The 23866-nt window shown below is 35.9% G+C and overlaps 2 protein-coding genes across 2 annotated transcripts; both read left to right on the top strand.

Annotated features, from left to right (window-relative positions):
- The first annotated feature begins 181 nt into the window (after positions 1–181).
- Positions 182–8662, top strand: LOC145223217 (uncharacterized). Its single transcript, XM_080089599.1, has 21 exons — positions 182–315; positions 548–652; positions 908–1061; positions 1149–1306; positions 1370–1507; positions 1567–1779; positions 2113–2394; positions 2795–2985; positions 3059–3176; positions 3335–3467; positions 3539–3729; positions 4077–4256; positions 4334–4468; positions 4785–4964; positions 5363–5602; positions 5858–6179; positions 6579–6799; positions 6916–7024; positions 7101–7187; positions 7257–7318; positions 7615–8662. The coding sequence occupies exons 1-21, from the start codon at positions 186–188 to the stop codon at positions 8157–8159; spliced, it is 3894 nt and encodes a 1297-aa protein (XP_079945725.1). The 5' UTR covers positions 182–185; the 3' UTR covers positions 8160–8662.
- A 1414-nt stretch (positions 8663–10076) lies between these two features.
- On the top strand, positions 10077–20051 carry LOC145224703 (uncharacterized). The gene is made up of 18 exons (XM_080091263.1): positions 10077–10292; positions 10376–10430; positions 11952–13190; positions 13615–13683; positions 13809–14059; positions 14372–14557; positions 14612–14660; positions 14720–14808; positions 15267–15318; positions 15416–15491; positions 15648–15795; positions 16862–16918; positions 17062–17200; positions 17425–17591; positions 17672–17810; positions 17866–18008; positions 18390–18608; positions 19047–20051. The coding sequence occupies exons 1-18, from the start codon at positions 10281–10283 to the stop codon at positions 19221–19223; spliced, it is 3267 nt and encodes a 1088-aa protein (XP_079947389.1). The 5' UTR covers positions 10077–10280; the 3' UTR covers positions 19224–20051.
- Positions 20052–23866: the final 3815 nt, after the last annotated feature.

Below are 23866 nucleotides of genomic sequence, written 5' to 3' on the forward strand. Positions count from 1 at the left end.
GGTCAGCACTGGTATAAATTTGCGAAGGTTTGTGCTGTCATTCAAATCAATTAACGCGCTTTTGTGATGTCATAGTCGTTATCATTCGGCTCTAGCCTTCAGTTTTTCACTTCGCGCATTTTTTTACACACTTGATACCGATGCCCTCGGGCTACTAACGTTAAGCTGTTTGAAACGCCCGATAAATGATTCGAGTAGTTTTGTCAGCGAGGCTTGTATACAGCACAGTTTTCATCATGAATTATAAATGGTGCCTTTTAAGTTTTGTTTGGGCTGGGCTTCTTGCAGGAAAATGTGTCAACTGTCAGGAAATAGGTAAGTGGAACTATAGTCATAAATATGAAGTAAAAGTAAAGGAATGTGTCTTTATTGAAGTATGCACTCTTCGTTTCAATACAGGTCTAACAGAGCGAATGTTTAAACACATATGAATGGTAATGTTGCCTAGTCTTGTAGGACCATCAAGCAATGCCGAATTTACAAATTGCGCTTTGTTGGTTTTGTGAAAAAAGTAATTATTTTGCATTTGTCATTTTATTCCTTGCAGTCATTCGTTCCAATGCAACCAGCACTAATTCTTCAACAACTACTACAAATGCCACGACTACAGAAGCAACGACAACGGCAGCTCCCATTACAATTGTTGATCCAAGTAAGACGTTAATATCAAAATGTTAGCATACCAAGCTTCCGATTGTAACTTTGTTATCCTTAAACTCGTTTCTCGACTTCAGCCATAAACCTATGCTTTTTACACAACATGCATTTTACAGCAGGAAACCTATGCTTTTTAAGGCAAGGAGACAGTTTTAACAAAAAAACACAACAAAATGTGGGATTACTTTTAATGTTGTTTTTAAATGAATGCAACTGAACAGATATTGTAACAATCTTTAATTTTATTTAGATCTTCCGTTTCCTACCAACATTAAAAAACTGCGAGAAACGTCCACCCAACTGACACTGACCTACCTGCCTCCTTCCAACTACCGAACGGACACTCGATATTCCCATTTTATAGTAGAGTTTCGAAGGGAAGGTGCAGCATCGAGCAATATCTGGTAAGTCATGTCTTAACACAAACAATCGAACAAAGAAGACAAAGAATGTGGACAAACAAAAACAAAGATCTAGTTCTTTCTGTGCAGGTTCAGCAAAGAGATTGCTAAGACGTCCAATCCGAACTCACTGCAGTTAAATAATTTGCACAGCGGTGTGTTGTACAGCATACGAATGAGAAGTCTGAATATTGTTGGGAATAGACGAAGTATTTCACAGCCCTCACAAGCTATATTGGCAAGAACAAGTAAGTGCTTTATTGTGGTCCAATACTTGCGCAGGTTGACTCAAAAGGTTATGGTTTTTATAGAGCCTCCACCTATCTTTGATTTGAAAGTAAAACAGTCAGCGACTAAATGGACTGAAGTGAATGTAGCATGGAGCAGGGCACCATTCGAATTTCGCGGCCATGAGTATGACAAGGCGGTTTTGACTTATTACATACAAGGTAAACTTCGAATTTGAGTGATTTTAGATGCAAACTTCATACAACATTGTCTTTTTAAGGTATGAACGACGCACTGCGTTTAAGATACCCGCCACAAAATGTCACCGTACCTTACGTGCAAGCGGTTCTGGGTTCAAATACGCCGCCTGCTAGAGAGAACATCACACTATCCAACATGATCCTCGGAGCGTCATACGTATTTGATGTTGTGATGTTCAGCGATGGGGTCCAGCCGACAAAGAGTCATATAGTGAGATCAAGTCTGACCACCAGTAAGTAGACATTCGATACTGGAATGGGTTTTTGCACGATAATGTTAACTGCATAGTATCAGTTTACTAATTCGTTATATTATTCAAAACCCACAAAAACTATGGTATCAAACAAAAAAGAAAACTATGGTATCAAAATTTAAGATGCATATTTTTTTAGATACAGATGTTTCTGCTTAAAAGCAACTCTTTGCCAAGATTTTACCAGCAAATAACCCAAATATATGCAAAGATTATGATTAACTAGAGTCGCCTGTGCTTTAATACTAATGTTTAACTATTAACTTACCAATAAAGAAACTTCATTGGATCACCTGGCTTCTTGAATTGCAGAGGTTCCGGGTCCCGTAGGTTTTACTAAACTTGGAGCAAGTGAAACAACGTTGTCAGTTGCATGGGAGGATAATCCGATTCTGGAAAATATTACTGGTTATCGACTTACGCTTACACGTCCCGATAACAACGCAACATCTAAACCCTATACCACAACATCAAGAAACATTACAGTGGATTTTCTGCTTCCCGGTGCACTGTATGTGGTTCGTGTCGCCGCTGAACGTAACAACAGCGAGTTTGGAAAACTGTCAGAAGAATACGTGGGATATGCACGAACAAGTAACTATACTTTTGCAATTTATTATTTGAGTTAAAAGAAAAAAGCTATGGCAAATAAGGCCGATAAAGAGTTGTCTGTGGTCTAAACTTCCCCCGAACCCCAAAGCACAAGCACCCGGTCCAAACCATTTTTTGAAACGAAGCCAGTAGGCCCAAAGTTGGTAAAGTTGTGGCATAACCGATGCCGAGTGATTTTTATTACGGACCCATGTGGAATTAATTTGCAGTTTTACATTGTTTAGTTTGAACAAGTTCCTTCATTTTCAAAGAACGCTACGTTTTTTGCTTGATTTTGGTTTGAAGTAAGGTTTGTCTTAAATGACATTCCTATCTAAACCAATTTGTGCCGGCCGGTAAAATATTTTATGTTCCTTTAACAATGTCGATTCTCATTTTTTAGTTCCTTCAGCACCGCGCAACTTGAGTGTCGTGGATCGTAGCGAGCAAACAGCGTCCGTACGATTTACTCTGCTCGCATCCAGTTTTTATAGTTTTTACTACATCACATCCAAGACAGCGGACAACAACACACAAGCAGTACTGACTTCAGATGTAGCCGTAAACAGTTCTGCTCGGGACCAAATAATTACTGTAAGTATTAGCTCTGGCAATTTTTGCTTTTGGGCCTTACTTTGAAAAACTTGAAATATACACTTTTATGCAGCATTTTCTTACCGGTTTACGATCAGGAGCACTATACAATTTCACAGTAACAGCTGTGAGTAAGAGCAATCTGTCTGAGGATGTAACGTTCAACTCAAATACAGTTTCCGCAAGAACAGGTGAGACAACAGGATATTTCTCAGGGTTCATTTTTTTCGTTCTGATTTGCTACATAACGATTAGGATTTGACTGTTTAAAATTTGATGAATGCATGTTTACAGTTATCTCAAAGAACAAAAAGGGGCCTTTTGTTATTTTTTATGGTTTTATATTCAGTTCCACCGCCTCCTGCAAACTTCGAAGGTTCGTCTGCGCGTGGGACGATTTACCTCACATGGGGAGTTCCCCCTCTTTTATATTGGATCACGAGCGCTCATTACGTCATCGAGTACTATCCTCAAAATGCGCCGTAAGTTACAATTCCAAAATTGACCAAATATTGCTCTTTCCTGCACTTTTTATATTTTTATTTCTTATTAGCAAGAACAGCAGTACGACTTGTCGCAACAAGGGGCAAAATGTCCAACAGGTGTTGCTGCGTGACCTTCGACCTGGAACAGCATACGTCATCTACATTAAAACTGTAGCTGGTCGACTGTGCAATTCCCAAGCAACCAGCTTCGATGACGTCACGACCAGTTCACCCGCAGGGCCTATCACTGTTTTGACGCGTAAGTTATGAAGTTCGGAAAGCTTTAGGATACATTTGTTGCTTATAAAGCTTTAAATACCTTCGAGCATGGAGCAAGCTTATTCCTTCTTGTAGTGGGCCAGTTATAAAGCATAAGAGACCATTTGAATTTATTCTATCATAAACCACGGTGAAGTCTGGTCGGGCTTCTCGATTTAGTTTTGAATAAAACAGGTTTGATTCGGGCGTGACTTGAGACGTTTTTATGTCGCAGTTTTACCAATAACAAATTCGGGTTCGGGGTGGGATTTTTGACTTGTAAATTTGAGTTCGGGCCTTAATTTAGGACCCGCTTACTCTGAAATCCAACTTATTGTTTCTGCACAGAACCAAACTTTCCTAGCGTTCAGTTCTGGAAGCAAATCACTCTCAACAGTGTTCGTGTTGCCTGGAACGAACCAGGTGTCAACCCAGAAAAGATTGACATGTACGTTATTGACGTTGAAAAATTACAAAGTGGAAACGGGTCAAGCTACTTGTTTGAACAGTCCATTGAGGTTTCCAAAAGTGAGTGCCTGCATTTAACCTTATTTATGTCCCGAATTGCTCATTTTTATTGTTGTTTGTTTTGTTTTAAATCACAGATCAAACTTACTACGATATGAAACTCGCTCAGGGTTTAACCTATCGAATCAACGTCACAACTGCCGTGACATCAGGGGAGCAGAGGCGACGAAGCATGGTTGTTCCGAGAATTAACTCAATTGAAATTAAAACATGTATGTAAAGGGTCTTTTGGTCAGTTCGTACAGTCAAATGTTTTTTATGTGTGTACCCTGTGCCTATAGTACTTGCTGTGTAATTTCATGACATGACATCGGGTTTTTATTTAGTTTATTGTTGGTTACGTTCGGAAATAAGAAGTCGAAATGACATGAGCTTGTAACATTTTATGCCTCTTTTGACTTGTTCGATATTGTATGATTGTTTTCGGACAGCTTATGAAGAAACACTTATGTTTCTAATGTAGCGTTTGGGGTGAAACATTTGTTTTAGTAAATGTTCGTTCTCAACCGAGATTGTTTTTTTTTACAGGGCACCCGTACAACGATCACTTTCTCTATCCTACACTACGTTGGAGGTTTACAACTTGCAAAAGGTCAGGGCGATTCGGTCCACTTCAGTCCTTATGTGACCTCGAGTATAAAGGCAGTAGCTTGGAGGATTTTGTAATCGTAGAGAATGGAATTCAGCGTTGGAAAGCTCCTGTTCAAGGTAGGATGACATATTTGTGAAACACCGTTTATGAAATTGAATGTACGGCTGTGAAAATCTGTTTGTGGAATGGAATCGTTGCTAATATATGGTTGTTGTTAAAAATAGTGATTTGAGTGATTGCCCAAACAAACCATATTCTTTGCTGGAAACATTTTCATTAAATTAGGACGTCTAAACATATATTGCATGAATGCGTTTTTAAAAATAAAAATGATCTAACGCAGTTGATTGATAAAACGATCTTTAAAGAAAAAGTAGTAAGAGTGTTTCAAGCGAAAAATGTTTTCTGTTCTTATCTAAAAAATAAAAAAGTAGAATCTTTATCACAAAAAGGAAAACGTGAGATTTTATTTTTTATGGTAAGTTCTTAAAAACATCAACAACAACATTTCCAGGTTTATATCAAGTCACTGCTGCCGGTGCTGGTTACCAGGGTCCCGGCGGATTGGGAGCAACTGTGTCCAGTTTTTTCTTCCTTAAAGAAGGTGCAGGTCTACAGATAGCCGTTGGTCAAGCAGGTAGAGGTCGAAGTTCAATGTTATATGGTGGTGCTGGGGCAACCTACGTAGTTGCTGATGACGAAGACGGTCAAAGATTTTTTGATATTGATGGAAGTCAAGTTATGCTTGTGGCAGGTATGTAAAAAAACTGCAGGAATTGGTTGAAGCTGTTTGTAAGCACAGAAAAACAACTTTTTTGACCCACTTTATGTTTTTCGGTATTAGTTATATTCGCAAAACAATTGTGGTTATCTGACCATTCTAAGTTATTTTTTACCCAATTTCTGCATGCGCGTTTAAATATGGTAAAAAACGTTCTGATTCTTACCCCAAGCTGTCCCGATAACGTTAACATCAACATATTATAACAAACTCATCTTTAACCGCTAGGTGGCGCTGGAAGTTCGGTTTTCGACGCACCTCCTACAAACCAATCATCGGGTAGAATAAGCTACGATGGCGGAAATGGGTCTTATGTTGGGATCGAAACGGGGCGAGGTGGTGTTGGAGATGGGGTGGGAAGTCCTCACGGGGTCGGTGGTGAAGTGGGTACAGGAGGTGGAGCTGGAATAAACGGGTTCGCCACTGCCCCACCTGTCATACGCCCTGGAGACAGGACATTCTCTGCATGTGGGTTTTATCCGCATTTAGGAAATGGCGAATCTCTTTCTGAAGATGAGCTGAAGGATTATGTTCCATTACAAGGCGGAAGGTAAATAAGCACTCTAGTTAATTTCCCAACGCTGTGCTCACCAATAAGTTTCAAATAAAGATACAGGCGTGTTAGGTAGGCTACATGACCTCATAATGATTTAGCTGACCTATAACTTAGTAAAGTTCAATATCACACACTAGCTTCTTAGTTTTCCTTTTCTGATAATAAAAAAGTAACGTTAAGAAACATGTAGTAAAACTATAAAGAGTGTCACACAATTATACTCCAGGAATACATTTTATTTTTTGTGCAAAGTAAATTGAAATACCTTCCATAAAATAACAATTAAATAGCAAACTTTTAAATGATTCGTTGTAGCCTGAACACTCGGTAAGTCACCCTGAGCAATTTATATGAATAAAACATTAACCATTTAATCCTTCCTACTTATGTCAGGTACGAGCGATCGCTTTTTCTATTCTCCGAGGGCGGTTTCGGTGGAGGAGGTGCGGGTTACATGACTGGGTCAGGGGGTGGGGGTGGGTATAGCGGTGGGGGCGGGGGACCACAGGGTGGGTACTCGGGAGGTGGAGGTTCCTATATAAAGTTCACCGGAGGTCAACAGATGGCAGAAGTAACCAATGACGCAGCCGGATTTGTCGTCATCAGCGTCGTAGGTAAGAACGTCACACAAAGTTTAAAAAAATCAAATACGTTTTAAGCTGCAGTGCTGTTTATAACCATCGAATAACTTTAAGTACGGAGTCTTTATAATTTTTGTCTCATTTTGCAGGTCTATCTGCAACACCACCAGTCCCTCTTACATTTTACCTAGTTATAGCAGCCGTAGCTGGAATAGCATTCACTATTTTATGCGCGTGTTGCCTATACGGGGTCGCCAAGTAAGTAGTCTGTTATCTTGTAAATAAATCATCGAAGTTTTGCACGTACGAAAGTAAGTAAATTATATTGTTTCAGATGTACTGATAGATATATAGACCGACTTGACAAAGAGAAAAAATCAGATGACACAGCAAAGCCTGTTGCATCTATGAACATTTCAGGGTATGTAGACCTATAGTAAATCAACTATTGCATGCTGTGATTTCTCAATGCCCACTTTTATCTCCGCAGACCAATTCATTACAGCAACGGTGAAGCAGCTACCACAGAATTTAACGAAGAAAAAACGTCAGGTAATATAAATTCGGCCACCTCAAAACATTTGTTTTTTAATATAGACTACACTGTCCATACTAGGCCTAATTACTTTCGTGATTTTCTTTAAAAAAATTGTCATTGCATTATTGCATCGTTCTATAGTCGGCGCAACGAAGTATTGTGCAGTGCTACCGTGCAGCATAGGCTACATTGAAGCACCATCGCACTCACTTTGACTTTGAGCCGTCAATTGTTACCGATATAGCCAGCTACTTCTAACCTCCAGTAATTGCATGCTTATATGTTACAATTTTCCACTATTTCTGTTTAGCGGAACGTCATTCGTATACGGACAGTGACAGTCCTGACCAACTTGCATCACAGGACCACAACCTAATGACATCAGCCATTGAGCGATGGAGAGCAAAAGCTGATTTTCCACGACCTCCTGTGCAGGAACAGGCTGGTCTCGATTCAGATAGTGAATCAACTGCTTCTAGCGTGTCATCGATGGCGACTGGAGTAAACGACGGGAAATTCGTCGTCGATACCCCGACGGGCAAGCTTAGATATCGCGGCCGAAAAATCTCTCGAATGAACTCATCGTTTACCGGATTCGAGAGCACCGACGCCGAAACGTCAACCATGGCTGGCCATGACTACAGCGATGATGATGACGAGGAAGGGGGTAGCTTGCCACCACCACCTCCAACCCCACCCCTTACTCCGGGGATTCCAGATGAGCTTGTTAGCGAGGAACAAAAACAAGAATTTCGCCAAAAACTGAACATGTTTCACGAAATGGCGCTACGCAGCAGGGGTCATGGGTCAAACGTTGAGAGTCACCCAACTTTTGTGCCAAGTACAAATTTGTAAGATCAGATATATATTCTCGCAAGTTGCTTTGGCATTTTCTTCGATGTGAACTGGTCTTAATGCCGCCAAAATAATTATGTTTTTGTTGGTTGGTATTGGTAATGATGTGTCGATTAAAGACAAAATTAGACGTGGTGTGGTGATTTTACACCTATTTTTGTTTACACCAAAGTCACCGATTCATCAACTGCTAAAACGAGGAAGTTGTATACGCAATAGCTAAAGGCAGAACACAAGAACTTGGTTTTGTTTACTTTTTGTTCTTAAATATAGATTACTCTGGATAAGACACCTTTTCTTTTTCTACTCACAAACCTCATTATGTGCGTGACGTATCCGTACTATGAAGTAGTTGATCATATGTAAAGGTCATTGGTGTATGTACAGGTATGACGTAGTTATGACGTTGGGTCATGAAAGTATACCAGACCCCAAACCTGGTGTCATGTTATAGAGTAAAGTTTTTATTAAGCAATTGATTTTGAATAAATATATACAGAACATTGGGTTGTCGTTAAAGGTAGACTAGCTGTTGAATACATATAAATACTGCTTTTAAGTGCTTTTTTTAAAGTTGAAAATGTATTTAATTTTGCCCATAAAACCCCAAAATAATAGTTCATTTTTGCATTATGCCAAAATAACAGTTGCCCAGTTGGCAGTTAATTTTACGGTAACTTCTTGTCTACCTGCATATTACATTAGTGGTTGTTGGTCCTGATTATTACTTTAAATTAAAGAAAATGTTAATATGCATAAGTTAAAAAAAAACTATTTTAGAGTCTTTTTCCCAAAACTTAGTGTGGGCTTCTTAAATTGGAAAGCATACTGCTTTAATGCTTTTTCTTATACTATTACTATACTATTACTATATACTATTTAATGTATTTGTCGAAAGTTTTATTTAGTAAAGGATGGTTTTATTTCATTTAAATATATATATATATATATATATATATATATATATATATATATACAGGGCTGCCAATGAGAATTTCAACAAAACCCAAGACTCACAGCAAAATAACCCAAGAATTTAAATGAAAACCCAAGAATGCAAAATGTGGTTAGAAATGCAATTAATTAGGAAATTTACTTGTTTCATTGACAAATATTTGACAATTTACAGTCCGGAAATGCAACTTTACAAACTTTTGGTAGGAAATGGTCAATGCAAGCAAAGGGAATATTATGTTCAATAAAATATGCAGCAATCGCCAGTTCACTCTTGGCTGTTTGATGATCATCATCTGTTTTCTTTTTCATAAAATTAGTAATGTCTACAGTATATTTAAAAGCTTTAAAACTTCTTTGATGGTTCGCAGTTTTTATGTTTAAACATTGATCTATTTGCATTTTTAAGTGTAACGATTGCTTTCACTGTATACTTATCTAGAAAGAATTAAGGTCTCGAATGGAGAGAAAATAAAAGAGATGATAAAATGGCCCAAACAGTGAAGCTACCCGAAAAACTTTTCTCGTTAAAATAGTTCTTACATATATCTATTTCATCAATAAGACTCAAAACCCAAGAATTGCTATAATTTTCAAAATAAAACCCAAGAACCCAAGACGTCAAGTAAAAACCCAAGATCTTGGGGCAAAACCCAAGCTTTGGCAGCCTTATATATATATATATATATATATATATTCTTGTGTCAATTTTATCCATTTAAAATTGTTAGTGTAAGTTTGACCGTAGTTAATTGACTGCTTGACCCTTTGACACCTAAACTGATAATTTTTCATATAATATCCATATCTCATAGTGTGTGATTACATTTTGCAATAAAAGTCACTTTATTATTTTGATGCATATGTGCCCTAGGCTTTAATTTGATCAGTGTTGCAAAGGTGCTTTATCACATACATGTTAATCAAAGATGAGATTGTTTAACTTTGTTTGTTTACAGCTTCTTAACAAAACGTTTAGTTTGGTTTTATTAATCTAAACAACAATTGGGACAAAAAACAGTTGAAATAGAGCTGTTTTAACCAATTTAAATGTTTGAAAATATAATTACAACAAATATTCCAACAACTCCAGATCATCACAAGTATTGAAAACTTTTATTTTGTGTCAAAACAAAAAAGTAGCATTGCTGCAATTTTGTTCTTAAGATGTTTCAAGATGTAAGTTTGAAAAAGTTTTAAAACATGCTTTTATAATATGTATTGTATACACAGCTTGTAATATTAGTAATATTTTATTGCAGGATAAGACACCGATTGCAGCAGATGCTGATGCTGATGCAGATATTATCTATCCAGGTATAAACTGACATAAAATGTACTGTGGTGATTATAATTGATGATGTCTGAGTACCTTTTTTATATATTTGTGAATACAGTATACCTCGGTTAATCTCCATCATATTTGACAAATAAATTATCCACACTGGGCGAAGATCAGTTTTAGCTAAAGTCCTATCCAACCCTTTTGCCTTTTGCAAACCCTTTTTGATAAGCTTATTGTCGACCCCTTGTTTTAACTTTTGTTTTCTGCCCTGAAGTCAGTTCGTGCACTTTTGACACCTAATCTTCGATGGATTCGAATAATTTTTACAGATGGTGGATATGGTAATGTAGATGTGTAATCTTCTTCGTTTGTCTTGATAACCTAATTAGTACTTACCCCGCTAACCTCCAAAGTGTAGAACATTTTCGTATGTTGCTGGGCACCACAAACTTAACGGTTTCTGTGATGTAATAGTGTTATGAAGGCAACAAAACATAAGTTACTTGTTTTGTACATTGCCTGGTGTACGTTTTTGCACAATGGCAGTTAGAGAATTCACAGCCTTATGCTGTAAGAAGCAATGACGGTTGTTGCTCAAAACACCTCCAGTGGTCACGGTTTTAAACATTATCCAAACGGGACAAAATTATACAGGACTGTTGCTGATTAGGTCATTATGGTTTCATATTTTATACTGATGAGTTAAAACCTCAACAATTACCCCATTAACCCCCTGAAATGGGTGGATTTATTAAGGACAGCATGTAAAATTTGCCATCTATGGGTGTCAACTGTTGTGTTTAACCCTTCAGTCCCAAGATTTACCCCACTAGTCCCCTAAAATGGGTGAATTTTTTTAATAATGTTAAAATTGAATGGAATTTGGATAGCTTGTAGTAAAGTGATTGTTTAAGCCCAGTACTGATCACTGTGTTTTTCAACACCAAACTTTGTCATGGTTATCTCTTGAAATGCAATACTTTTAACTTTGCATGTGTGGAGATCCATGAGTTTTTGTTTGCAGAATCAACTAGAGTTATAAAAGACAGTGGCTAATATGGGACCCAAAATAAAATAAGTGTAGGGAATATATTTACGTTTCCTAAAAGGTTATAGTGTATGTGCAATGGCAAAATGTGCTCATCCACCTTTCTAATTTTTTTGTCCCTTTTTCCAACTACGTCACTATTCGCAAGATACCAAACATATAAGCCACTACATTGCTGAAACATGTGTTGGTGTACAAAAGTATAAACCACTACATTGCTGAAACATGTGTTGGTGTACAAATTTGCTATTGCAACAAAAAAAATTTGTATCAGAAAAGCTAGAAATATGAACCAAAGATAACCCAAGTGTACTGTATTTGTCATTGTAAAAGGTGTAATGTACCTGCGTAGTATATAATTGTTTACAAATTTACTGTCTAAAGTTAATGGTTTAATGTAGTCTAGTGCTTTTGTGTATGTTTTGTCATTTAATGAAAGCAATTAAGTGGTACAAAGGTACTGCACCACTTTCAAGTGACTTTACAAGGTGTTTTTGTCATGCAGATGAAGTTGTCCAAGTCTTGAAAGATCAACTTTCAATAGTGAAGAAAAAAATGGACGTAAAGTTGTCACATGATGTAAAATGTGGACCAGCAATTGATACAGTTCCATTTTTTACATCTGGTAGTTCATTGGTGGAGCATGAAATTCAAGAAAAAGGTGTTAAAGAGATAGGCTGGGCAGGATTTGTTAATGGCGTGCTTGAAAATGAACTTTCAGCCGTTGTTGGTTCGTTTGGCTCTGGAAAATCTACAATAGCAAAGCAGCTTGTTGTTCAATGCACAGAGAATGAAGATGCATGTCCAATTTTCTTCAAATTTTCTAAAATGAATTTTGATGATAACATCTCCTTTAAACAGTTGATTAGTTTTGGCAATCCTGATATTTCACCAACCCAATGTAAAGAAGCATTTGATTGGTTTGTAAAGAACCAAAAAAAGCTTTTGTTTATTTTGGATGCATGTGATGAGGCATCCTGGTGGGGCCACATGAATGAGGAAGTTCCACTTTGTGACTATTACAAGGAAGTACCTATTTGGCATCTTGTTGGAAATTTGTTAAACGGTCATCTTTTTCGATCCTCTCCTAAGGTGTTTACCTCTCGTTATTCAAGCTTGTTAGGTTTACACCATTCTTTTCGCCCAACCATTTGCTATCGAGTCAACAACCTCAGCGATTATAACATCCAGCAAATTGTAATATCTCATTCTGAACCGAATAAAAATGAGTGTGATATGTGGTCCAACATGCTAAGCTGTGGTGAAGAAATGGTTTTGCTTGGTGGTAACCCTTGGTTTCTTCAGTTTATAATACAAAATCTTCAGTCCCCCAAAAATTCCACACTTACTGGTTGGATGTGCAGCATTGTGGAAAAAATGTGCTCTAGTTCACATTCACGCTTAAGTAGAATGCATGAAAAATTACATGACATACAGAAGCTCGCCTCCCGGGTTCTGGAATCAAATTGCAACTGGTTTGGTTTGGAGGTATTGAATGAAGTTGGTTTAGACATGGAAGCAGTACAGGATTTAGTTGTTGCTTCTCCTGGTACAAGTCATCAGAATGACAAAATTGTTTCCGAAAATATTAGGCTGCGCTTTTTTGATCCAGTTATAATGGATTACCTCATTGCTTGCCATGTAATGTCACTAAATGAAGATCAATTTGAAGGATGGCTAACAGACAAAAAGTCAAATCGACAGATTCGGTTCATTTCAGGATTACTATTTTCTAAACAAAGAAGTTAGTAACTTTGTGTTTGTCTTTAATACGTCCATCAAATATGACCTCCAAAATTTGCATTCAAGAATGTAATATTAATCTTCTTTTGCTTTTTTTCCTTGTTAATTGCTTGGTTAGTAACTGTGCATTCTTTTAATTTGAAGGCAGAAATTTGTGTACATAGGCGAATAAAGTTGTGCTCTGTTGTTTATAGTCCCAAGCTAATGCATTTATTAATATGTAGACCTTTGAAAGGAGAAATGATTTTTCTGAAATATGGCCATTATTTTGAAAATAAATAACCTAGCTATTTTGTATTTCAAAGATTGATGCAGTTCAACAAGTTTAAAAGCATTTAATGCTTATTTTTTTCAAAATATCAAGAAACAGCATGCATAATTTGTGGGCATTCTATGTCAAAAGTTACTTACTATATTATTTGCAGATGCATCTAACATTGGCAAGCAGAATATCTTTGTTTCATTTTTAAAGAAGCACAAAAAATATTTGCAAGGTAACTTTTGTTACTATTAGAATATGTTTCATAAATCAAACTGTTCAAAAAAGTATTTAACCAATTTTTATTTGAAACTTATAGACACTGGTTTCTAAATTGATTAATAGTTTTTGTGTCTTTAGATAATGTACTCCCATTGCTGGAAATTGTTTTTGAGGGTGGTCAACCGCTTTCTGAAAGGTTTGCCAATGATTTTCCTCTGTCACTAAACTTATCAAAATCAAGTCAGTTGACCTTCCACCAAGTGAAAGCAATTTGTAATTGGCTGCTCCATACCAATGTCCCCATTCAGCAATTATTACTTGATGATTGTGGTCTTGATGGCAAAAGGTTTGAACTTATTGCACAAGCAGTGGAGCAATTACAAGTAAAGGTATGAAACTTATTCTGTGTTGCTTACTTAACTTTTTGCTTGGAGTTTGGTAGCTTACCCACTAATTTAGCATACTATGCTTAAAGGTCTTATACTTGGTGTTTAAGTATTGTCTACATGTTGTTGTTTCATAAATAATATTTTATTGTTTCATAACTTTATGTTATATTCCTTTTTCGGTGCATTTTTTGTACAAAATGATCATTCTTTGTGTTAAGTTACAATATTTAGTTTTTTGAAGAATTGTTTTCAAAGCAAACCATATTCAAGTGTGATTTTTTTGGTTTGATCATGCTAGAATGTTGTTTTTAGATTGATACTATGGATATTTCAAACAATTTACTTGAAAGTGAGACAATTCTCAACATGGAATCAGAATTTTTGGAAAACCTTGAACGGACTCTTATAATGAGCAATTGCATTATTGCTGAAAAAACTAAAAGGAACTTAAATGATGAAGAAAAAAGTCACATGAAAACAATAAATAATAAAAAACAGGTATTTTTGCTTGACCATTAATGATTGCCATCAGTAATACTATTTTTTGTTTAGCCTGTTAAACTGTCATTTGACCCTGAGGACAGTGAAGGTAGCAATTCAGGTGTGTGCACCACATGTTACTTTTATGAAAGAAAAGTTTAAGTTTATAACTTTTTGTAGAGTTTGATGGTAGGACATTTCTATCTGTGGAAACAAACCTCAAAGAGGAAGAGCCTTTTGACGATGTTGAAAGCACTGAATTGAATGTGGTATGTAGGTTTTAGGTGAAAAATGTTAAATTGGATGGTATCTTGACAGTTTCTAACCTGTGGCAATGTGGTGTATTGATTGTTTCGTATTACTCCAGATATATATACATACTCTGCCCGATTTAGCCAAATACATACTCAATTACACACCCTGTAACCCCCTGTTTTTGTAAAATTGTAAACAATGTTAACACAATTTGACACTGTTTGTATGTCATTGTAAACACCTATAACTCTGTGTATGAAGTAACCCATAAGTTTTAGAATGTGGAAATCAATGAAGTGATAAGAACGTTTTTTTTAACCTGGATCCCAATGTAAAATAATTTAATAGTATATATCCTTTTACAAAGAGGTTATAGTGCAATTGCAATAAACGTTAAGTAAAGATATTTATTCCTAATGTTTGTGTTTAAATAGGGTTTTATTTTATATTGGTTGTCGATTTTGTTTTTTAGAACCAAAAACTTCAGGCAAGTGCAGAGTATTTACAAGAGTGCTTTGGAAAAGGTTGGTTTTATTATTATATGTGATGTCTTCTGTATAGGTGCACCTGTCTTGCAAAACACAAGAAAGTAATAGACAGTACAATTGCTTACTTTTACAGATCCTGTTTCTTTTGGTTCAAAGTACATTAAAGGTGAACTGATTACTAGTGGAACAGCGGGATCAAAAATTCACAAGTAAAATTTTACATTACTATGACTATTTTTTTTATTTGTTTCATAGCAAAGTGATGCACAGTGGACTGCTAAATTTCTAAACTTTCTTGTCCATATACTATTACAAAATATAAACAAGTATTTTTGCACAAATACTTCAAAACATCAACTTCGCAGGTGCAAAGGAACATGCGATAATGAACTGTATGTTACAAAAGTTCTGGACACTGATTTGTATGATTTAAAAGATGCAAAAACTGAAGTGACCTTTTTGCGCGAATGTCAAAGTGAAAACATAGTTAGGTACTACAACTTTTGCTCTGGGGTAAGTTTTAGTAAGTATGAGTTATTTTTTAACTAGCCCAACCTTGTTTACAAACAATGCTTTAAACAAATGCTAAAAACAATACTTTATGTTTATTTTAACACATGATAGATATATAATTGAACAGTCAAGCTATAATTATTTTTTTATAGTTCCAACAATGTTTGTGTTTTATCAAGACCACTACCAATTTACAATTGCCTAATTGCTCACCAATTTGTTTATAAACGATGTTTGCTGTTCTTATTTTCAGATATGATGCTACCTTTCTAGTTTCTGAAACAATACTTTTTTTGGTCATTTGTGCATATACATCTTGTTGTTTGCATTTTATTTGCTAAATTAACAGTTTCGTATTCCCTTAAAATCAAATACAGTCAATGCTCAAATAAATTCAGTGCCTTTTGGGGCTTTAAGTACAAATGTGTTCATATACTAAAACAAGATGCAACAAAATCAGTTTAAAAGCAATGTCAAAATGAAATCATGGGTAAATTGAACAGCAAATGTAATCTTCTGTATGTCATAAGTCCTTCTGAACGAGAGGTTTACAAACTGTGGGCTAACAATGCAAAATACACCGCAAGCATAAGACGTCATAAATAGTTTTGTCAGACTGTTTAAATTGATGTGTGCATTAAGTTAGAATTAATCTGGGCATTTCAGGCACCATAAGATGTTATATATATGAGATAAACCTGTTTTTACATCAGTAATTTTGGGACAAAACCAAAAAGACACTTGGTGACTGTAATGAAAGAAGGATCTTTAATGCAACCATCATAGCTAAAAGGTTGTGCACCCCTGTTCTAAACTAACATAGTACTATTTTATATGGCATTTTTGTTGAATGAAATAAAGTCACTCTTCTTAAAATTGTGGTTAACACAGCAGTATATTGGTGGCTTTAAAAAGCTATGTGTACCGCCAACTAGTACTAATATGCCCATAAAATCATAACATTGTGCATTGGAGCTTATATTGTATTATCCAGTCATCCCTAATATGTATTGACAAGTTTTGATGTTTAGTAAATTACTAAATCTTTACAAAAAATTTATCGCAGAACACACCGACAACACTTTATGTTGTGATGGAAATGTGTGCCACATCTGTATATAATGTATGTATATTAGCTATAAAGTATGTGCTTAAAAGTAATTTATAGCTTTTACATGCTACATGATTTTGTTTTTTGTTATAGTTCTTTTAAATGAATCATATAATATTGAAACATATTTCATTTATACATGTAATGTTTTTTAGTTTGTCAAAAATGGAGGTTATCTTGATAACAAAGGAAATTTGGAAACAACTGGTGCTAAAAAATACCTGAGCATTACACCACTCCAGATTGTAAAGGATGCAGTAAAGGGAGTTTTATGTCTACATGAAAAAAAATTGAGTGAGTGTCGTTGTTTTCGCACAAGTATTTTGTTGTTTAGTCATTATATGACTTAGTACATACATATTACTGAATAGAGGCTAATTAAGTAAGTATTTGAGTTTTTTTGTATCAGCAGTAAATGGTAAAAAAATGTTGTTGAAAAAACACAAATTTTTTAGAAAACTGTCAATGCCTTATGTAGCCATTTTTAAATGATCTTTGTTGTTTGTGGCCTTTTTCAGTACACCGAGACTTGAAGCCCCACAATTTCTTGGTGTCATTTGACAATCGAGTAAAAGTTGCTGATTTCGGATTCTGTCGCAAATTAAAAAATGACAAATCTTACCACCGAAGTAGTTCTCGTAGTGCAGAAACTTTTCTTGCTCCAGAAAATCACGAGAAACTTTATGTAAGTGAAAAATTCCTTTGCTAGTGGTAGTATAGTTAATGTTTTCCTTGTGAATTGTTTTGACTTAAAACTTTTTGTAGAAACAAAAATCAGATGTTTATGTTCTTGGGTTGTTTTTTTACTTTGTGCTGAGTGATGGTGATCATCCATTTGGTGAAGAAAATGATCAACGACACAACATGACTAAAGGCAAAGCACCAAACCTAAACCTATTCAAAAGTAAGCTGTGGCTGTCAAATGACATGCAAGGGTGTTTCAAATAAACTTTTTGCAGAAGAGAATGTAGAACATTACATTACTATCAGTGGCTTAATGGAATCAATGTTACAAAAAGAGGTGGATAAACGTCCCACTATACAAGAGGTGGCTATGCACCCAGCCTTGTGGGACTCCAAACAAAAGTGTGAATATCTTACTGTAAGTACTTTTGGATGTTGATTTTTGACCAGGTTTTATTTTTTGTTGAAACTGACAAATAGTGTTATAGTAAGAAGAAAACAGTATATTGTTCTTCTAGTCATTTTGTCATATTTTTAGACTATAATTCATCTAAAAATATTTACGTAGCAATGGTGCAAATTTTCAGTACAACGATTACAGGTGCTGGAGAAACCACACTATTTGGCATCTTACACTGTTATACATCATGCTTTGAACATAAAGCATAGTCCAATGTACAACATAGATTGCTGTATTTAAAGCTTGTGTCCAAAAACAAAACATAGTTTTAAGCCCAAAATGCTTACAAAAAGTCTGGTGCAAATTGTAGTTAATTTAAACTGAAGAAATAACATTCAGGATTTGCACAAATTCATTGAAGAAAAGAAAAATTTAACCTCTGATCTCCTTGAACAAATGAAGAAATATCCTGCAAATTTGTTGAGGGATGGTGATAAAACTGAAGAGGAGTTCAAAATTTTAAAAAGTAGTTTGCCAAAATCTGTTCTTGAAGACAAAGCACATCCAGTAATTTCATGTGAAACAGTGGTGGACTTTCTTCGAGTATTCAGGAACAAGGTAGGTTTCTTAAGAGGGTCATGTTTTAGTTTCTTATTTTCATGAAGCTAGCTCATGCACTTTTGTCATAAACACGGCTCAATAAAATATGACAAATATTAGAACTATATCGGTACCCAGTGGTGGGATTCAGCCAGTTCGCACTGGTTCTATATCATAAAATTTTATCTGATCAGCGAACCGTTAGCATTACTGGTTACTGTCAATGAATACAGTCAATAAACTGGCTGAAAAATATGACTTTTGTGATAGAACCGGCTTACAAAAAATTTGAAACCCACAACCATGTAAAAAAATAATAGGAAACAGTTTTGTACAAGAGTATAAAGTTGCATTTGAATGTTTTTTTTTGTTTACTTTATTTAGGTTAAATTAACTACCAACAGTAATGATCTTACAAAATTTGCTTGGTAAAAACAAATCTATTTCTGTTTTAAGAAAAGCCACGGAAATCTCACTACTGCTGAGAAAATGGAATTTGGGCACAATGAAACTAATGGCTGGGACAATTTTGTGGACGTGTTTTTAAAACCCTATCCCCAGCTTCTTGTACATTTGTATGATCTTTTTAGGGGAAAAGCAATTGAAAATCGTACTAAGTACTATTCTGCATAAATGTAATTGTCATGTATACAATATTCAGATGCTCTTATTTAGTTTAAAAAATGTAGAGTAATTTGTTTAGGATTTAAAATATCCTTGCAAAATTGTGGACTATCACAAAGAATATTTTCTAAGCCAAACAATTGTTTCTGTGCAATTACTTTGCTTCCAAAGCACTAAAAATTTTGTATTTTTTTACAATATATTGGGTCAAACCCAAAATCAAATATGTGCACTTAATTTGTTTTCTCCACTGTTTAATTGTTGAACTGTATTGTGATTAAGTGCCCATTTGATACTACTACATAGAAACATATTTGGGTAATGTACCACAAAAAGTTCAGGACACAACTGCGAAAACCTAGTGGTTATAAATTCAGTAAAAGAACAGTAAAAGGGAGTAAATAAAGGTAAAAATCACAGCAGCTGTACCTAATGAGGGGAAAATGGCCTAAAAAGGCTGCAATCCGGCCACAGAATCGAGTGGCCTCAAGGGCAACAAATGGATGGATAGTGGCCATATCATGATTAGCTAATATCTCTATGCACTTATTGGCAGAAAGTTCAAATGAGTTTCAATCCACTTTTTATACTTTTTTATGCGGCATTACGATGTGAAATTTATTTGTTTATTTGAAAGTCTAAAAACATTCGGTTATTTTAGGTTTGGGATTTAAATGATGGCAAGAGTCTAATCGCAGTGATTGTACCTATAATTTGTTTACATTGGTAAATAACGTGTGTTTTTTTCTATCTTGTGGTTCTGCTGCTCCAGCGTTTTGTTATTGTAATTTTTGTAAATTTGATACACTGTAGCCAATAAACTGTCCATTAACTTGACGATGTGGTTGACTTAAGCAGGTTAAAGAAAACATGCAGACTTCTAACACAGATGTATTTGACCTTTTTTGTGTAGGATGTTGAGAATTATTGCTCTCACTGTTGCATTTGTTCAATAACGGATCTTTAGACTACACACGACTCTGGAGTTGTAGTTGTATGCTGGGCTGCCACTACTTGAGATTTTTCCCAAGATCTTGGGATTTTAGTCGTTAGTTTGGGATCTTGGGAAAAACCTTGAAACCTTGGGACGAGTGATAAAGAATAAAATAATACAAAACGGATCTGAATTACCATAGACCTGAGTCACCTGACTGTCGAGAGTGGACCAATACAAGTTTGGAGGCCCATTTCTGTTCAATCGAATATTTCGCTTAAGCAAGTCTTCCGTTTCCTGATAATCGAATATTCCGTTTATTCGAATATTTCGTTTAATCGAATATTCCGGATAATCGAATATTACGGATATTCCGGATAAACGAATATTACGGATAATCGTATATTCCGTTTGATCGAATATTTCGTTTAAACGAATATTCCGGATAAACGAATATTCCGGATAATCGAATATTCCATTTAATCGAATATTCCGGATAAACGAATATTCCGGATAATCGAATATTTCGTTTAATCGAATATTCCGTTTAATGGAATATTCCGGATAAACGAATATTCCGTTCAATCGAATATTTTAGACAATCGAATATTTCGCTTGATCCAGTGGTTCTCAAACTGGAGTCCGTGAGCCAATTTTGGGGGGCCGCGAAAAATTTCGGATTTTAACATTTTCCTGACATTACAAGCTTAATTTCTTTTTTTTCATGTACGTTGGTCGCTTTTTTTCATGTAAACTTTAAATATTTGGATTCAGCGTGCGTTATCAAGCTCAAATGTTAAAACCCAAAAGTTTTATTTGATTTGGCCTATTAAATTCGCGTTAAAGCCTACCGGGTTGTAAAAATTAGACAATTTATGTATTTTTCCCTATACCTGCTGTATTAATTCGGACACAAAATGGCGTTCATGCGGCTCTATCGCGTAACAATGGGTTGGACTATTTGTGTTTTGTATATACTTTGGTTTGTGCCTCTGACTCAGTTTAAATCAAAGTAGGATTGAGAATCGTCTGTCTTTATTGCTAAACAATAGCCTGTATTGTATCTGCATGACAACTAAGAAAAAAGCAACTGTTCCCGCACAATTGTAATGTTTTTTTTATCTTGTTTGTGTTGTCACAAGTTTTCTTTGGGTCATAGTTGTGAGCGATTTTGCATGACTAGCTATAATCCTGCAATCAACTTTCCGTTTTCTAAAATACACATTCAGGCCTAACGACCGCGAGCCCCTAAAATAATAGTCAAGGGACCGTTTTTTAAAAAAAAATATGAAAAAGTTTGAGAACCCATCGATTATTCCGTTTAATCGAATACTTCGGAAAATCAAACATTCTGTTTTTTTCGAATATTTCGGACATTTGAATATGCGGTTTAATCCAGTGGTCTTCAACCTTTTAGGCGAAATCGCCCCCTTCTTAGGAAAAATCGCCCCCCATTATATTTTTATTTTGTATTAAAGTTCCTGACTCTTGGGCAGTTGTGTGCAATTAGATTTACCCAGCTCCACGTAAGCTTATGATAACAGCTAAAACCCAGTTTAATTGCTACAACAACACTAAGGGTCAATTTAACGCTATTCTAACGCATCTACGTTTGGGACGTCATTATAGACAAGATAACATTATACGATTATGCGCAAACAATAGCCTTTTTTGTTAATTTGATTGAAATAATTGAGCATTATACTCGCTATCAGAGAAACCTATACATTCCACATTAACAACTTACATTAGATTTATCAAATTAAATGCTACAAAATCAGGCCTATAGAAAGTGTACAAGTGAAACAAGTTTGAGGGAAAGCTCGTTACCTTTATATTAAGAAAGGTATAGCCGGTCACCGTGTGGCCAAATAAACAGCCCAACCTTGCTCTCGACATCACAAAAAGTACAAACGAATCACCAAATGCAATTTATTCAAATGGCAGCAAAAACTTATGTGCTCCATGCCTGATGTTTGATTTGCCAGTCAAATAAAATTTGCTTGTAAGTTAGCTTAGTCTCACATTTCGCGTACATTTTTAAATGTTCAGTAATTTTGAAGTCGCCCCACTTGGAAGTAAAATAGCCCCCCAAATCCCAAAACCGCCACTCTCACCTCCGTTGCAGGGCTTCCACTCCTTGGGATTTTGGGAAAAACCTTCAAAACCTTAGGATTTTTAATATTTTACGTTGATTAAGTCTTGAATTTACTTATCATTATTGCTGCCAACAAAAAAAAAATTCAGATGTTGATCAGATCTTAGAAATGACGGTTTGCGTGACAGAACATTATCAATTTAGTGTTTGAGGCTTTGTCCGGTCTGTTTCAACCAGTAAACCAAGCCTGTAGTGGGTTATTTTTTATTTGCTGTTGCAACAATGCCTTTATCTGTACCTTGCTCGGGTTAGGAGAAAAAAGTCCAGCTGCCTTTATTGTCATTTTTGCTGCGTTTACAGCAATTTGCAGTAGGGACAGTTTTCTAAACTACTAATGCAAATAACTTGATCGCACTGTGGTAAGAGGTGGCCCGGCGAATTAACTATTGAAAAATTATATTGCCAATGCAAGTTTAATCGATTTAAATCGAATTATGTTTCGTTGTAATAACAAAAACGTCCATTATGCACGAAGGTGGCGTGTTTAGAAATAAACGTATGGGCAAATGTCAGCTTGCTCTGTAGATTTGTATTTGTATGGGTCCCTCACACTGGATTCCAAATGAAATGTTTTTACCCACGATATGAAATTGGACCGGCTTAAAATATTCACCAAGTTACAAATTAACAGTACCTATAAGAACTTTCATATTTTTTGAGCGCTTTCTTAGCAGTAATATGCATTTCCCTGGTAATGACCGATATAGTCCTAAAAAGATCGGATTTGTCATATTTCATGAGGTGCATTTAAGTCACGAAAAGTGATAGTTAAAAAAGAACCTTACTTCACCGTTTCAATATAACCTTCTTACCGTCACGTACTCCGTGTTTCCTTAAATCACGACCAAGCCTTTTCTTCAAACTCTGCGGCTTGCAGCTGGTGCTGCAGTTCTAGCCAGAGTTGTAAACGGAACTGAAATGCAACCCCGAACCCCAAAGTACAAGCCCAAAACCCGCCCCAAATCCGAATCGTTCTCGAAAGCTTGTTTAGGCCCGAAATTTTAATTGACAGGTCTGTGCATTGAAGCCCCTGGATAAACCAAGACAACAAACACAATGTACAATAATATACAATTGGGCCGAAACAAGGCGTTTTATGGCTGTTTGTTATTAGATCGGGTCCAGCAACTGGTTACTTAGCCAGTTAAATTTTTTCAAAAAAATACTGACGCAGAGTGTTAAGTCAGACCTGAACCAAACCTGTTTTTTAAAGTAAGCTAAGTCCGAACCCGACCCGACTTACTATAGTCTGGTTCAAGCATCTCCAAGTTGTCCTACTGGCGCATATCTTTTTCTGCGCGACGAATCTCTTCCACGCCTTTTCATTTCTTCGTTCCGTCTGGCCTACCCCTTCTCCTACTTCTGCGCAGTATTATGAACACCAAGACGCGCGAGCAGTGTGTTTTACTGTTAGTAGATTAACTAGAGCGCCTACTTCGTCCGCAGAACGAGTCGTTGTCCGTTGGACTCTTATCACAGCTTCCGCCTGGACTAACTATGTTAACAAAACACTTCCAGATGGAGAATTACCTCACGAACCCAGTGAGAAACTCAGTCATC

The sequence above is a fragment of the Phallusia mammillata genome, chromosome 4 (genome assembly GCF_965637545.1).
Source record: "Phallusia mammillata chromosome 4, kaPhaMamm4.hap1.1, whole genome shotgun sequence".
NCBI lineage: Eukaryota > Metazoa > Chordata > Ascidiacea > Phlebobranchia > Ascidiidae > Phallusia > Phallusia mammillata.